A 15284-nucleotide genomic window follows, 5' to 3' on the forward strand; every position below is an offset into this window, starting at 1 on the left:
ATGTATGATTTGCACAAGCAGATCAGGAGGACAGCCCCTCCCACATCCCTGTTTTCCAGATAGATCTTGCAACCTTTAGAAGACATCTGAAGGCAGCCCAGTATAGGAAAGCTTTTTAAAAAATATTTAATGTTTTATTATGTTTTTATATATATTTGAAGCCACATAGAGTGGCTGGGGCAACCCAGTCAGATGGGTGGGGTATAAATAATAACATTATTATTATTATTATTATTATTATTATTATTATTATTATTAGGGCTTTTTTTCAGCTGGAACTCCCGGAACTCAGTCCCGACATCTCTCAGATCATGTGCACTATTGCCATTATAAGAGAACAAGGGAGGTGCTAATGGTGAGTTCCAGCACCTCTTTTCCCAGAAAAATAGCACTTATTTATTTATTTTTTATTATTGAAGAGGACATCCCTATTTTCATCGGAGAAATGTTGGAGCGTATGGAGTTATGCAGCCCCCAAGCCAAGGAGATAAGGAACTATACACAACCTTTAGAAGATATCTGAAGGCAGCCCTGCATGGGGAAGGTTTCAATGTTTTATGATGTCTTTAATATATTTTGGAAGCTGACTAGAATGGCCTGGGGCAACTCAGTCCGATGAGTGGGGTATAAATAAAATAAATGATGATGATGGAATAGGATGTCCCTATTTTCGAGGGAGGAATGTTGGCAGGGTGAGGGATGAATGCTTCAAAATGTGACATATAATGAGTTGGGGGGAAATGTTTAAAATAACCTTTTCTAAAAAAAAACCAAAGCCTTCCTTTTAGGAATTCTAGGTGCCAAAATCCCATGGGAGAAAAGACTATTTATGTATGCGACCATAGCTGCGCAGATGTTATTGGCCCAGAGATGGAAAGAATAAAGTCCCGACCAGAGAAGAATGGCAGATCAAGTTGATGGATTATGCTGAAATGGCCCAAATGACCGGAAGAATCAGAAATCAGGAAGACCAAAATTTTAACAAGGAACGGGGGAAATTGATAACTTATCTTAAAATACCATTGTAAACAGTTAAAATTGTTAGTAGGATTGGAACATGGGCAGGCAAACTAAGGCCCAGGGGCTGGATCCGCATAGCTGTCAAATTTTCCCTTTTCTTGCGAGGAATCCTATTCGGAATAAGGGAATTTCCCTTAAAAAAGGGAAAACGTTGACAGCTATGCGGATCTGGCCCAATCGCCTTGTCAATCCGGACAGTCCAGGAATCAGCGTGTTTTTACATGAGCAGAATGTGTGCTTTTATTTAAAATGCACCTCTGGGTTATTTGTAGGAATTCATTCATTTTTTCCCTTCAAAATATAGTCCGGCCCCCCACAAGGTCTGAGGGACAGTGGTCCGGCCCCCTGCTGAAAAAGTTTGCTGACCCCTGGATTGGAATATCACTTGTACTTTAATGGTGAATTTTGGACACAACAGTTCTGGATTATTATAAAAGATGCAGGAGGAAATGATGGGCAATAGGGCCCACAAAGGGGAGGAGATTCCTTGGAATCTTATGTTTATGTTGCATGTTGGATATGTGACCGTAACATTTTAATCTGAAAAACCAAATAATAATTATTATTTTTTAAAAGAATGCTTCAAAATGTGCTGGTATTTAGGCCCCTCCTGCCCAGCGGGGGTCCTGATTCCACCCCCCCCAGCCCTGCCGTGAGTTCCAGGGGTGGGATCCCCGTGACGCGTGGGCGTACAAACCCACGCGATCCCTGCCACGGATTTCAAAGCCCCACGCGGACCCCTGAGGGAGCAGGCTGGGCCATTTCCCGCCTCAGCGACCACTACGCGCGTGCTCGAGATATGCCTTCCCCGCGCTTGCTCTGTGCCTGCGAGGCGACGACGACGAGAAAGGGATATTTATTTATTTTCCTGAGGGAAAGAATGTAAAAAAATGAGGGGGGAAAATGAGGAGGGCGGATACACACAAACCCACGCACAGGCCGCTCCGCCCTTTCTCCCGCCCTTCGCCCCGCCTCATGGCCGCCTCGCTCGCTTCCTCGCTGGGCCAGTCACGGGCTGAGGTGGCAGCTCGCTCCTGGCTCCTTCCCTCGCTCGAGGCCCCGGTGGGCGTGAGGCGGCGACGGTGGCAAGCGGCGCTCCTTCGCCTCAGCGAGCGAAGAAGAGGAGGAGGATGAGAGGCGGCGGCTGCAGCAGCAGCAGCGAGGCGCCTCGGCAGCGAGTCGCGCACTGAGCCGCCTCTCTACACACGCCGACCGACCGACCGACCGCCATCCCGAGCGGGGCTTTTACCTCAGGGCGCTTCTTCCCGCGCCCGCCAGCAGAGGCCGCCGAAGAGGGCTGGCGGCGCCGGCTGCCCCATGTCCCGCAAGGCCAATGTGGAATATACCCTGAAGAGCCTCAGCAACCTGATGGGGGAGAAGCGCCGGCGGCAGCAGCAGCAGCCGCCGCCCGCCGCCGCCGCCGAGGGCTCGGCTAGCCTGGGCGAGAGGAGCCTCCTGGCCGCCGCCGAGTCGTGCTCCAGCCTCCACAGCCAAGCGTCCGGCGGCGGCAGCGGCGGCTGCTCGGACTTGGAGCGGGCGGCCCGGCGGCAGTTCCAGCGGGACGAGACGCCCAGCTTCGTGTACGTGGCGTCGGTCTTCTCGGCGCTGGGCGGCTTCCTCTTCGGCTACGACACGGGCGTGGTGTCCGGGGCGCTGCTGCTGCTCAAGAAGGAGCTGCACCTGGACGCCTTCTGGCAGGAGCTGCTGGTCTCCAGCACCGTGGGCGCCGCCGCCCTCTCGGCGCTGCTGGGCGGCGTCCTCAACGGCTGGTGCGGCCGGAGAGCCTGCATCCTGCTGGCCAGCGGCATCTTCACGGCCGGGGCAGCCGTGCTGGCGGCCGCCCAGGACAAGGAGACGCTGCTGGCCGGGCGCGTCGTGGTGGGGCTGGGCATAGGTAAGCCACCCTCCCCTCGGGCCCTCCTGGAGAAACTTGGGGCATTGCTGCCATCTTCTTTTTTTGCATCCTCCGCGCACCGCTTTCCCCCCAGTGTTGTTTAGTCGTGTCCGACTCTTCCTGACCCCATGGACATGTATATTATTTGGGGGATCATCTTGTTCGCAGGATTGTTAAATGGTGCTGCCTTAAATATGTATTGAATTCCACAGCATCCTAGCATGTTGTGAAATAGGGTAGGATTGGAGGACTTACTCAAACTAAGAGAACTTGTTGTTGTTTAGTCGTTTAGTCGTGTCCGACTCTTTGTGACCCCATGGACCAGAGCACGCCAGGCACTCCTGTCTTCCACTGCCTCCTGCAGTTTGGTCAAACTCAGCCTTCTTTATGGTCCAACTCTCACTTCCATACATACATCACTACTGGGAAAACTCAGTGATCCTTATTCACATGTTGTTGTTGTTGTTGTTTAGTCGTTTAGTAACTCTTCGTGACCCCATGGACCAGAGCACGCCAGTCTTCCACCACCTCCCGCAGTTTGGTCAAACTCTTGCTGGTAGCTTCAACAACACTGTCCAACCATCTCGTCCTCTGTCGCCCCCTTCTCCTTGTGCCCTCCATCTTTCCCAACATCAGGGTCTTTTCCAGGGAGTCTTCTCTTCTCATGAGGTGGCCAAAGTATTGGAGCCTCAGCTTCACGATCTGTCCTTCCAGTGAGCACTCAAGGCTGATTTCCTTAAGAATGGATAGGTTTGATCTTCTTGCAGTCCATGGGACTCTCAAGAGTCTCCTCCAGCACCATAATTCAAAAGCATCAATTCTTCGGCAATCAGCCTTCTTTATGGTCCAGCTCTCACTTCCATACATCACTATGTTCTGCACTGCACACAGCACACTTGCCCCCCCCCCGTTTCAGCTCCACTTTGGGGCATTGCAACAGACCTGCGTGCCTGCTTGTTTCAGTGGAAGTGGACTGAGACTGTTTTGTGCAGGAATCTTGCAGCTTGCCTCTTTTTCAGTCCCCCCCCCCAAAAAAGCTAGTTTCTTTGCACATATGTAGAGTTCCCCCAGCTATTGTAGCCAATGCTTTTCTTAGAGAAAAAGGTGCCTGTGGCAGTGCTCGCCAAAAAGTGGTTACAGTAAGTGCCACACTTTTAACCAGGGCTTTTCTTCTAGAAAAATGTGCCTGTACTGCATGCCGTTGAGTATCCCTAGAAAAAAAAGCACTGGTTGTAACATACAGCAAACTTTTCTTGAGAGTAGTATTGGTGGGGCTAGAGGAGGGAACTCCTCTTCCTCAAAAGGCCCCAATTGTGTGGCTTGTGCAGTGCAGAACAGGTAACTTTATCAAACTGCTCGGGGTTTGCACCCTTGTATCCTCAGCGTTAAGGGACGCGGGTGGCGCTGTGGGTAAAACCTCAGCGCCTAGGACCTGCCGATCGAAAGGTCGGCGGTTCGAATCCCCGCGGCGGGGTGCGCTCCCGTCGTTCGGTCCCAGCGCCTGCCAACCTAGCAGTTCAAAAGCACCCCCGGGTGCAAGTAGATAAATAGGGATCGCTTACTAGCGGGAAGGTAAACGGCGTTCCGTGTGCTGCACTGGCTCGCCAGATGCAGCTTGTCACGCTGGCCACGTGACCCGGAAGTGTCTGTGGACAGCGCTGGCCCCTGGCCTCTTAAGTGAGATGGGCGCACAACCCTAGAGTCGGACACGACTGGCCCGTACGGGCAGGGGTACCTTTACCTTTAACCTCAGCGTTTTTCCATTTAGAGCAAAGAGATGGCTCTCCCCAAACCCCCCCCCCCCCTTTCATCTGTCCACTGCTTAGCTTGGATAACTTTAGAAATTAAGACTTCAGCTCTTAATGTCTACTGCCAAGTGAACAGCCTGACTCTAATGTAAGAAGGAAGTTATTCAATATGTTAGTCATTATTATTTATCATCATTGTAATTGTCTTTTTAAAAGAAAAGCCCTATATTTATCTGTTCTCAAAGGGAACGGTTTGTGCTGTTAAGTGGCCCTCTCTCATTGTCCTTTTGCAAGTCAGAAATTCATTTTAAAGGTGATCATTGTTGTCACTGCCAGTGGTGTTTTCTTTAGCATAGAATATTTAATGTAGCCTAGCTGGCAAAATACAATTATACTGTAGCTTGAAAGCCGTACTTTATATTTTTGAAAGATGTTCAGGAGGGCTAACTTTGGCTCAAAAGATCCTGAGTTAAAATTCAGATGGTGCAACAAATGGTATTGTGGGGAGAAACGGCACATCTCTGAAAAGGCACCATTTATCTGTACAGTTGGGAAAGCAATCCCACAGTTAATGTGTAGCATTACTTAAGTAAGTTTAAGTACAGTAATGGCAAACAGATAGTCTTTACCTGTTTCATTTTTTTCTCCTAGCATATTGAAGGGTCCTTGCTGTTTCTTATGATGCCATCGTTCAGTAACACACAGTATCTGAAAGTTGAGCTTTCCCAGAACTTGCTTTATGAATTGACTTTGGAAGATAAACTTACTAAAGTCTTTTAACAGTTGATAACGCATAAATTGCAACCATACAAACTTGCCTTAGAGTAAGTCTCGTTGAATAATGTGGGACATCTGCATAGATGTGTGTAGGATTTTGCATTTAGTGGCATACATTTTTGTAGAAGGAATATTTTTTTTGTAGAACTTTTATTCAGTCCTCCTGGCAAGGAGTTTAGGGAAGCCTATATGATCTTCCCACTCTCTTTTCCCCATAACTCTCTAACCCAGGCATCAGCCCTGTACAGCTTACTATTTGTGTAGAAAAATGCTGAGGAAGAAAGCCTAGTGATAAGTGGTGGTCAGATTACTAACAATGGAACACGTACACCTTTTCTACCTCATTTTTGAACAGTTCATTTGGAATTTCGTTTAAGTAGAACACACTTATATAAGTATGTCTAGGTGTCTGTCTTCGGTACTCTCAATCTTGGACAAAGGCAAGATGGCAATAATTTCCTGGAAATGCATTAGCCAGAGATTCACAACTTGGTATTCTTCACAGTATATATTATCTTCTTATTGGCCTCTCTATCGTTGAAACCTCTTTTCTCTATCTTAAAATTTTGTGGTTTTGTTGTGTGCTTTTGTTATTCTGCCCATATTTACCTTTTCTTCTCTTGGTATATCTTCTTTTTTTCTGGCTGTTTGCAGTGTGAAAACTTGGTCACTGATTCAGCCCATGCCTTCAGTTACATCTTTTCCTAGAGATCACTCAGCACTATGCTGTTCTCTTTGTCATACATATTCTGATTTCAGTCTTCCTTCCATTTGTCTCTTCTAATGTGTTCTGTTAGAATTGGACAGCAGAGTCTGTTTCCATTTTTTTAACCCTTTCACAATATAAATGAGAACTAAACCTTGTAATCAACAAGTACTACAAATACATGAGATCACACTTTTCTCTTTTGCCATTGGTTTTTCATTACATAATTGTGTGCTACACTCCTTTTTTTAATAACTTGCTCAGTTGTGATGCATACTTCAAGTTTATTTCTTGTTGGGAGACAGAACCAGTTAGTTGAGAACCATTGTTGCATTGCTTTTCACAGTTTGCATCTGTGAAGCTGTACTGCTGCAAGCTTTTGTTATCAGAAGCATGGGATGTGCTTTTCAAACAGAGCAACAACTTTTTGAAAACAGATAGAGGGAGCCTCTGCTCTCAGCCATTCATTGAACAATTACAGGAGTTTGTAGAATACTCCTTCTAAGAAGTTAGTGTAATTGTATTGGCATAAGGCTGATGGATCGTGAGTAATAATTCATAATTATTCATGCTGCTCAGCTGTGTTTATTTCTGGGAATTCATAATTTAGTGTGTTTACACTTGAAGTACATATATTTGACTCTTCGTTTGTTGTACAAAGCTTTTGGGTACTGTAATTATTGGGACTGAAGTGCAGTTAGACTGGATCTAACCCTCTGCAAAAAAGGTAATTTGGCAATTAGTCTTAAAAGTAAAAATGAACATTATTGTTTTTCTCTTTTTATGTGCACCTACTTTTAAATTGATATAATTTGCATAGACTAACTAATCTGTATGTCAGTCTGTGTTCTGCACGTCTTGTAAAGGAAACTTAATCAACATGTTATCTCTTTTAATAGGTTTGAGTTATCAGGTTTTGGTCCAAACACTTATGCTTTAGTGGGAGTGAAACCCTGGCTTGCTGCCCTTCTTCATTTGATTGATTCAAAACCAGATTTGCCCATTGAATCATGAATAGGATGGATTTAAACAGTAGTCCATTTAATTCAGTAGTTGTAGGTCACCAGATGGAACCACTTCAGTGTGAATAATGGATTTTAGCCTTAGGTGCCCAGCAAATGTATCTGATGTGAATTACTAGGTTGTAAAATGGTCTAGAAAAATAGTGAAATAGTTTAATGATGGTGTCTGTGTGTTTATAGGTGTAGCCTTCAGCAGGCTTTGTTTTTTTTCTGGTGGTAAGATAAGAACTTAAAAAACTTGCTTTAGTCTGCAGGGTGTCTTAAAAGTGCCTGTTGCAGTATAAAAGCAAGCAGGAGTGGACCTAGTTTGTAGCAGGATGCTTGGAAGTCACTTGGAAGTCAACTGGGTTCTTTGTAGAGAAAGATAATTAGTTCAATTCTTGGGTGGAATGCAACATCTCTGAAAGGCTTAATCAATTATTTTCAGGTTCTGATAAGCTGAACACAACATCTAATGGAAAAAACCATAATCATACCAACCAAATGAAAATAACCCAAGACTTCAAGTATTAAAGTATTCCTGTGGCTGTAATTTGTTTTGAACTGTTTTTAATACAGAATTTAAAATTGATGTAACCTGTCCTGGGACATTATTGTAAAGAGTGGGTAATTAAAAATAATAGTAGTAGCAGCAGCAAGATTTAAAGCAGAGATGAGAACCTGTAGACTTTTAGAGGTTGTTAGACTAAGTTACCATTGACCATGCAGGTTGGGACTGATGGGACTTGGGAATCCAACAATATCTAGAGTGCTTCTAGTACCATATCCCTAAATTTAAAGGCCTCTTTTCTGTTCTTGAAATAAATCACAGTTAACTTTTTCATTGTCAAATCGACCATCAGAGGGAGCTATGGGGCTTAAGTAACTTCTTGAGGGCTGTAAAAAAAGCAATAAACATAGCTGAACAGTAAGTGTATGTTCAAATTAGACATAATAGGTTGGAACACTAAAGAGCAATAAGGAAAACTGACTCATCTTTTCTGTGTTCTTGAGCTATGGGGCACTAGTAGAAGATTTCATTTTGTGTGTATTGTGACTTAATGTTTTGGACAAGGCTATTGTCTTTACTGATTTTATATTTTATCTTTCAACATTGTTTCTTGTTTTGATATATTAAAAACTGAGTTAAATACTATTAAATAGAGGTACCTTATTAAACTATCACCACTGCTGTCAGTATGAACATGGTTGGTGATACTGAATTGATGCCAAATAACTGCTATTTAGTTGATTAGTATAAAGTCCTGGACATTATAATTCATGTTGTCATGTTGATTGTTGTTCAGTAGAGCAGCTTTGCAATTAAGTCCACAAAACTTAATAGCCTGCACACCTGTGTCAGTGCTTTTGTGGAATTCTGATGGAAAGGGGAGAAACAGAGAATCCAGCTGCCTTTGCCGATAAGAGGTTTATTGCCTTGTTCTATGGTAAAAGTTCTTATTTGCCACTGGTATATACGCCAGCTCCTGCCAACCTAGCAGTTTGAAAGCACGTCAAACTGCAAGTAGATAAATAGGTACTGCTCTGGCGGGAAGGTAAACGGCGTTTCTGTGCGCTGCTCTGGTTCGCCAGAAGCGGCTTAGTCATGCTGGCCACATGACCCGGAAGCTGCACGCCGGCTCCCTTGGCCAATAAAGCGAGATGAGCGCCGCAGCCCCAGAGTTGGCCACGACTGGACCTAATGGTCAGGGGTCCCTTTACCTTTATATACACCAGCATTTGAAATTTGCCAGGTACATTTTGCACCTGGCTATTAGCCACCTGCGACCAAGTGAAGATGCCTGGGTGCTATCCTGGCGCCTGACGTCACCACCATCTGGAGGTGCGTGCCTGGGGATCCTTGGATCTTGACTGTTTTCACAGACTAGCAACACATATCTGTTATATTTTATCTGCACAATCAGAATGAATTTCAGGAACAAAAAAGTCATATTGAAAAATACGACTTTCGAACCGTCTGGCCCCCAAATGGCAACTAGGCATTCCATTTGCATTCCATTCCATTTGTTTAAACGTTTGTTTGTGACTGTAAACCTGGTTTAAGGAGCCATTTGGCAGTTAGCTTATATATTGAGGAGTTTCTAACATGAATACCAGTATGTGGCTATCAGCTAGCCACATACCTGTGATTTAGTAATGTAGCTGTATAACAACATCCAGCTCATGCTTTCCCCACCAACAACAGATTTGTGCTTAATAGCTTTAAATGAAAAACTTGTAGTGAGTTTGCTTCTAATTTTGCATTGAAAATACTGTATGGGATGCAGGTACAAACTACTGTTTAATGTTTTTGTTTAAGGAACAGTGCATGTTGTATCCATTTTCTATAACCCCCACACTGACAAGTGAGGAGAAATGCTAGAAGTTTGCCCTTGGGTGAGTTGTATGCATAAAAATAAATAAAACACTTCTAGCTGTCCTTCTATATAGGCTTGTTTCTTAATTCCAGTTTCAGTTAGCTTTTGCCAGAGCTTGCTTGTGTAGATGTTGCTGAAGTTTTTGCAGGCAATTAACATACTTTGAACACTGGAAAGTATAGCAGCCTGAAAGCTTCTAATATGTCAGCTTTTTAAAAATCACTGAAAACTCTAATGCCCCGAACGACCACTTTTGAAGTGAAATATTTATCCTTTTAGGGACGCGGGTGGCGCTGTGGCTTAAACTACAGAGCCTAGGACTTGCTGATCAGAAGGTCGGCGGTTCGAATCCCCGCGATGGAGTGAGCTCCCGTTGCTTGGTCCCAGCTCCTGCCAACCTAGCAGTTTGAAAGCACGTCAAAGTGCAAGTAGATGAATAGGCACCGCTCTGGCAGGAAGGTAAACGGCGTTTATGTGCGCTGCTCTGGTTCGCCAGAAGCAGCTTAGTCATGCTGGCCACATGACCCGGAAGCTGTACGCCGGCTCCCTCGGCCAATAAAGTGAGATGAGCGCCGCAACCCGAGAGTCGGTCACGACTGGACCTAATGGTCAGGGTCCCTTTACCTTTATTTATCCTTTAGTAAAACAGAACCTTGAAATTTACTGCTGAATGCTTTAAAAAATGCTTTACATTTAAAGCACATTTCTCTTCCCTCCCCTATGATACAGTACATGACACTATCTCATTTTTCTATTCAGAACACCACTGATTTTTAACTCTTTGTTTGGCAGATATTTATGAATAATTTTTAAGACCTAAGTTAAGACTTGAGCATATTTTTTATTCTGTTTCCTTTCAAATTAGGTTGTTTTGAAACATGGTGTAGTTGTTTTTGTTTTTTAAATCTGATTTTAAAAATCCATTCCATCCACTCAGTGTGTCTAGGAGCAATTACAGTACGAGAGGTCAAACTTAAAGTGCAGCAGCTACCAAATTAATGGGGGCTATGTACTGACAGCCTGTGTCTGCAGTAAATAATGGGAGTGATGCTTATTACTAATGCATGAACAGATTTCTGTTGTTACTTGACAGTCAACCTATGTTGACTGTTGTTCTTCAGTACATCTTCTGTACAGGGACTGCTTTGTAAGACATACAAATGAGGTGTGGGTTTTCTGTTCCTGTTTGGAAGCTGCATAATGAGCATTCCAGTATTTGAACTGCTTCTGGTTCATTAGGGAAATCAGTAGATGCACATGAATTTAAATTAAGATGTGTAAGTTATTCAAATTACTTGACTGCTGTATAACATGTTGCCCTTAGAAGGCGACAGATATTTTCAAGGTGAACAACTTGAGCAGAATAATTGGAAATCTGCAGAAATCGAGGTCCCTATTTCTGTCTGTGGGACTGATATTTGGAATGTTTAAGCATGTCTTCCATGTTGTAATGAAAATCCAGAGACTGGTTGCAAGAAGGCTACTACTGATGTAGTAGTAGAACAGTGAAGATACCCAAATTTTTCTGTTTGTAGCATGCTGGAGTTGCAGAACTCTGGACTTGAGATACTCATGTTTTGCAAGTAGAAGCACAGTAGATAGATACGCTAAATTTCCTTTACTGTCCAGCTTAGATGCTTTCTACAGTATATACAATAGTACAACTTTTATTGAAAATATTTGTCTTTTTGTGTATGTGCTTGAGAAAACCTGGGATTCTCAGCTAAGTAGGGGATAAGTAGAAGGGGAAGATGCAGAGTTGAGGCAATGAGGGTTGTGGTGACTTCTCTGTCCACTTTTACTAGTCCTTTACATTTGTTTTATGATTCTGTTTGTATTTGGGGAAACCTAAGACTTGAGATTTAACAGAAGGGCATAGGTTTCAATGCTAAAACAGTTTCAGATTCTTAATGACTGCAGTAATGTCAGCTTCCAGGGAAGTCAACTTGGAAAGTGCAATTAATTACCAAATACACTTTGGTAATATGCATTGTTTCTTTGGCTGGAAAACAGCAGGCAGATGTTTGACATGATTCATTGCACTTCGAGTATTGCTTCATGTCGGCGTATTAAATCCCTGAAATTATACACATAATCTACTTTGAGATCTGATTACAGTTCCCAGTTTTTAATGACATAGTACAAGAACCCTTCCACTGGGATGCGTTTTGTTGTTCCATGGTTTCTCATTCTGTTGCATGGTGATGTGAAAAAGATAATGAAGCATTCTGTCAAGCAATAAGCTTTTTGGAAACTGAGTGTGAAGTGACATGTGTCATCGAGAAGCTGCATTATAGGGTTGTTTTAGTTATCCTTGAAATGGTTGGTTACCCAGACAACCAGCAGCACTTTTTCTATTCCCCTGGGCGGACTGTTGCCCAAATAGATGTAGAGCTGGCGCAGACGTAATGCTGCTGATCTCTTCACCATGGCTAAAAGATCAGGAGCAATTCATGGACTCCCTTCATTTGCTAGTGTTAATTAGGGTGTAGTAATATTCCTGCAGTGAAGGCAACCAGCATTCATTTCCTACTGATCTGATGTTGATTTTAGAGACTTGTTCCTTGCACATTCCTTATTCACATAACCAATAAAACCAGCAGTAATGTGCACCCCTGCAGCAGAGTAAAAGCCGCTTTTTAAAAAAAAGATGTTAGGTAGCAAGAAGCCACACAGTTGGAAATGCGTTTTTTTATTATTGCTACCTGCAAAACTGTTCATACAATCTATTAAGCATTGTAAAAGATTGGTAAAACATGCCTCAAGCAGGCCGGTGTGGTGCAGCCACAAGCCTGAGTATTGGTACAATAGGGTGCTCCTCAGGACGGCATTGGTTTTTCAGCATTTCGGTGTCTGCTTATAGAAAATGTGTTTTTGCTGTGTAATTGCTTTGAGTTTATTTACCTCTCCTGCCCCAATATGAAAAATATTTAAGTATTAACTGAGAATGTTAACCATCCATGTCATAGGATAGGACACTTGATGCAAGTACTTTTACATGGGGCATAAGCTTTTATTCAGAAGCTGTGACTAGTTTATATATAGATTAGACTTCATGTATTAAGATTTTGTCTTTTTTCTTTATTTGCCCTCGGTGTTCATTGCTTTTATGCTCTCTTTAATTATTGGCTTGAGGAGCAGTCATTAGACCAAGGAAGATAAAGTTAATCACTTCGTTCTCCCCAATGGAAAGTGACTGAACACTGGACAAAAATTGACTTGAGTGGGTCTCTGAATTGGAGGTTACCAGGTTCAGTTAATTAAACAGGAAGGATACCACTCCTGTGTCTGATTGTCGTTGGACTTGAACCTGCGTAATAGGGACCTTTTTAAAGGACTTTTTAAGGTGTGTAAAGCTGGTGTCTAAGTGAACATGCAAACTACCTTCTTAAAGTCCCTCATATTAATAAAGCTTGATAAATAGCTGTCAGTGGATAAAGCCTTTTGTTACTATGACAAACCTCAAACATACCAGGAAAGAGGGAAGGAGACATTGGGGTTTGCTCTGGCTCAGCTCCCCATGATAGAGTCTGTCACTCGGCTATGCTACTAACAGTTGCCATAATGGAAGGATCCTGATGACACCAGTATGTCCATATTATTGTGATTTTTTAAAAGTAGTTAAATGTTACTTGTAATTTGCCTTTGAAGGACTTGTATCCAGGAAGACAGGATATAAATTATTGTAATAAATACGCTTCTAGAAATGCTATCCTTCTTCATTTTTGCTTGGATAGTGCTATTCCTGAACAGTTGGTTTAGTAGGTACATGATAAAAATATACCTCCTTCAAAATGTTAACTTTCTAGTGAGTTTAAGGCACCATTTTTATCCAACTTTTCCCTCTTCCAGTCACTTTCCATTCAATAACAATGATTCATACTCAAGCCTAGGGTGTAGTTCATGAGCACAACATTGAAAGAAAATTATTAATGAAAGTGTCTTTTGGTCTGCAGAGAAGCAAAAAAGAAGCTGAAGGCACTTGAAGTTTAATATTGGATAAATTCTCTTGCATCTTCCGTGTTGGATTTCCTCTAAAGTGGCTAAGTGCATAGTGTTAAAATCTAGTTTTATATGTAGAAGGAGTCCTTTTGAATTAGCTGTGGAGATTGCATTTTAGGAAATTTCCATGCTAAAATGCAAAGCCTGAGAGTGGTTCATATATGAAAGTACAGGAGTTGTCTTCCTCTGCTATTCATGGTGCTGTACTTGCTCTGCTATTCATGCTATTACCTCTGCACTTTCCCCAATTTTACAAAATCAGTTTATCATGAATGAGCCGCTGTGGCATCCTGGCAAATAAATACCTTTGGTCTCCTAACCACTTTATAACTATGCTGCAAAATTGATATGGAAACACCATATGAAAGACAGGCTACAAGAAGGTAGAGTGGAAATTAAGTCAAGCACCCTTAAAACCTGTGGATGAATAGGGGAGATTTCAGCACATGCTTAATCCTTCCGTTGAAATAGGCATAAAAAGTGCCAAACCCTAGTAGGGCACAATTCAGCAATCACTTATTACTCTGCCATTTGGGTTGTTTTTCAGTAATCCCTCATATTACATGCATTTGTATGGACAGGGTATAAATAAATTATTATTATTATTATTATTATTATTATTATTATTATTATTATTATTGCATGATTTCAAACAAATGTGGTAGAAGGCAGGATGGTTAAAATTCCAAAAATCAAATCCCAAGCGTAACAGAGAATTTAAAAGCTTTTTTCATTCTGGATCCACTTGTGGTTACCTGGAGCAAAAAGAGCTTTTAAGCTCTCCACTTTGCTTGCTGGGCAATGTCTGCTCAGCGCACCACCTCTGCAAGGCTCAGGGGTGCTTTTGCAGGACAATCTCTAGCCTTCCAAAACTGGCACATCAAGTGCCCCCCCCCCAACAAGTCTGAGAGCTTGAAAGCTTTTTTAAAATGTGGGTAAACTAAACATGCATCAGCAGTGGTGACAACATGCTTGAGGTCCTAGACAATTTTGTCTGCCTGAGCTCCACCCTAACCAGCAACCTTTCCATTGATGCTGAGCTGCACAAGTGTATTGGCAATGCTGCTACAGCAATAGCTTGCCTCTCCAAAAGGGTATGGCAGAATGTGATGCTAATGACCAATATCAAGATGAAGGACTACCAGGCTTGCATGTTGAGCACACTGCTTTATGGGAGAGTGTCGTGGGCAACTTACATCCACCAGGACCAATGCCTCAATGCTTTTCATATGTGCTGCATTAGGAAAATTTTGAGCATTGCATAGCAGGACCAAACAATGATCTGCTCTCCGGAGCATGCATTCCCAGCATCTTTGTACTCTGATCTCAGTGACGTCTACGCCAGCTTGGTCATGTCCACAGAATGGAAGATTTATTTATTGAATTTATATGGCAGGATCACCAAGGACATGCTCTATGGGGAGCTGGCTTCAGGCACTAGGCCTGTTGGCAGACCAACTCCGTGTTACAAAGATGTCTGCGATCTTGACATGAAGGCTGGCAACATTAAACCCACCATATGGGAATCCCTTGCAGACAGCTACAATGCCTGAAGGCAGGTCGTGCATCCATAGCAGTGACCAGTGGAGGTATGACTTCTGGGAGGAGTGCAGGGAGAAGAAACACCATTGTGCATCCGTAGCAGCAAAACTGGATGGCTTCATCTGACCCTCCTGCAACAATACATGTCTCTTCCATATCGGTCTCTACAGCCATAGCAGGCGCTGTAACTCACCAACAGTTTGGTTTTACCCCTGA

The 15284-nt window shown here is 43.1% G+C and overlaps 1 protein-coding gene across 2 annotated transcripts in view; it reads left to right on the forward strand.

The window, feature by feature from the left end:
• The first annotated feature begins 1966 nt into the window (after positions 1–1966).
• Positions 1967–15284, forward strand: part of SLC2A13 (solute carrier family 2 member 13) — a 101657-nt gene continuing 88339 nt past the window's right edge. Inside the window, exon 1 of one of the 2 annotated variants that reach the window (XM_053406148.1) lies at positions 1967–2914. In XM_053406148.1, the coding sequence (XP_053262123.1) occupies positions 2338–2914 (577 nt within the window). In that variant the 5' untranslated portion in view covers positions 1967–2337. The remainder of the gene's footprint in view (positions 2915–15284) is intronic. The other variant, XM_053406147.1, reaches the window with a different exon arrangement.

The sequence above is a fragment of the Podarcis raffonei genome, chromosome 10 (assembly GCF_027172205.1).
Source record: "Podarcis raffonei isolate rPodRaf1 chromosome 10, rPodRaf1.pri, whole genome shotgun sequence".
Classification (NCBI taxonomy): Eukaryota; Metazoa; Chordata; class Lepidosauria; order Squamata; family Lacertidae; genus Podarcis; species Podarcis raffonei.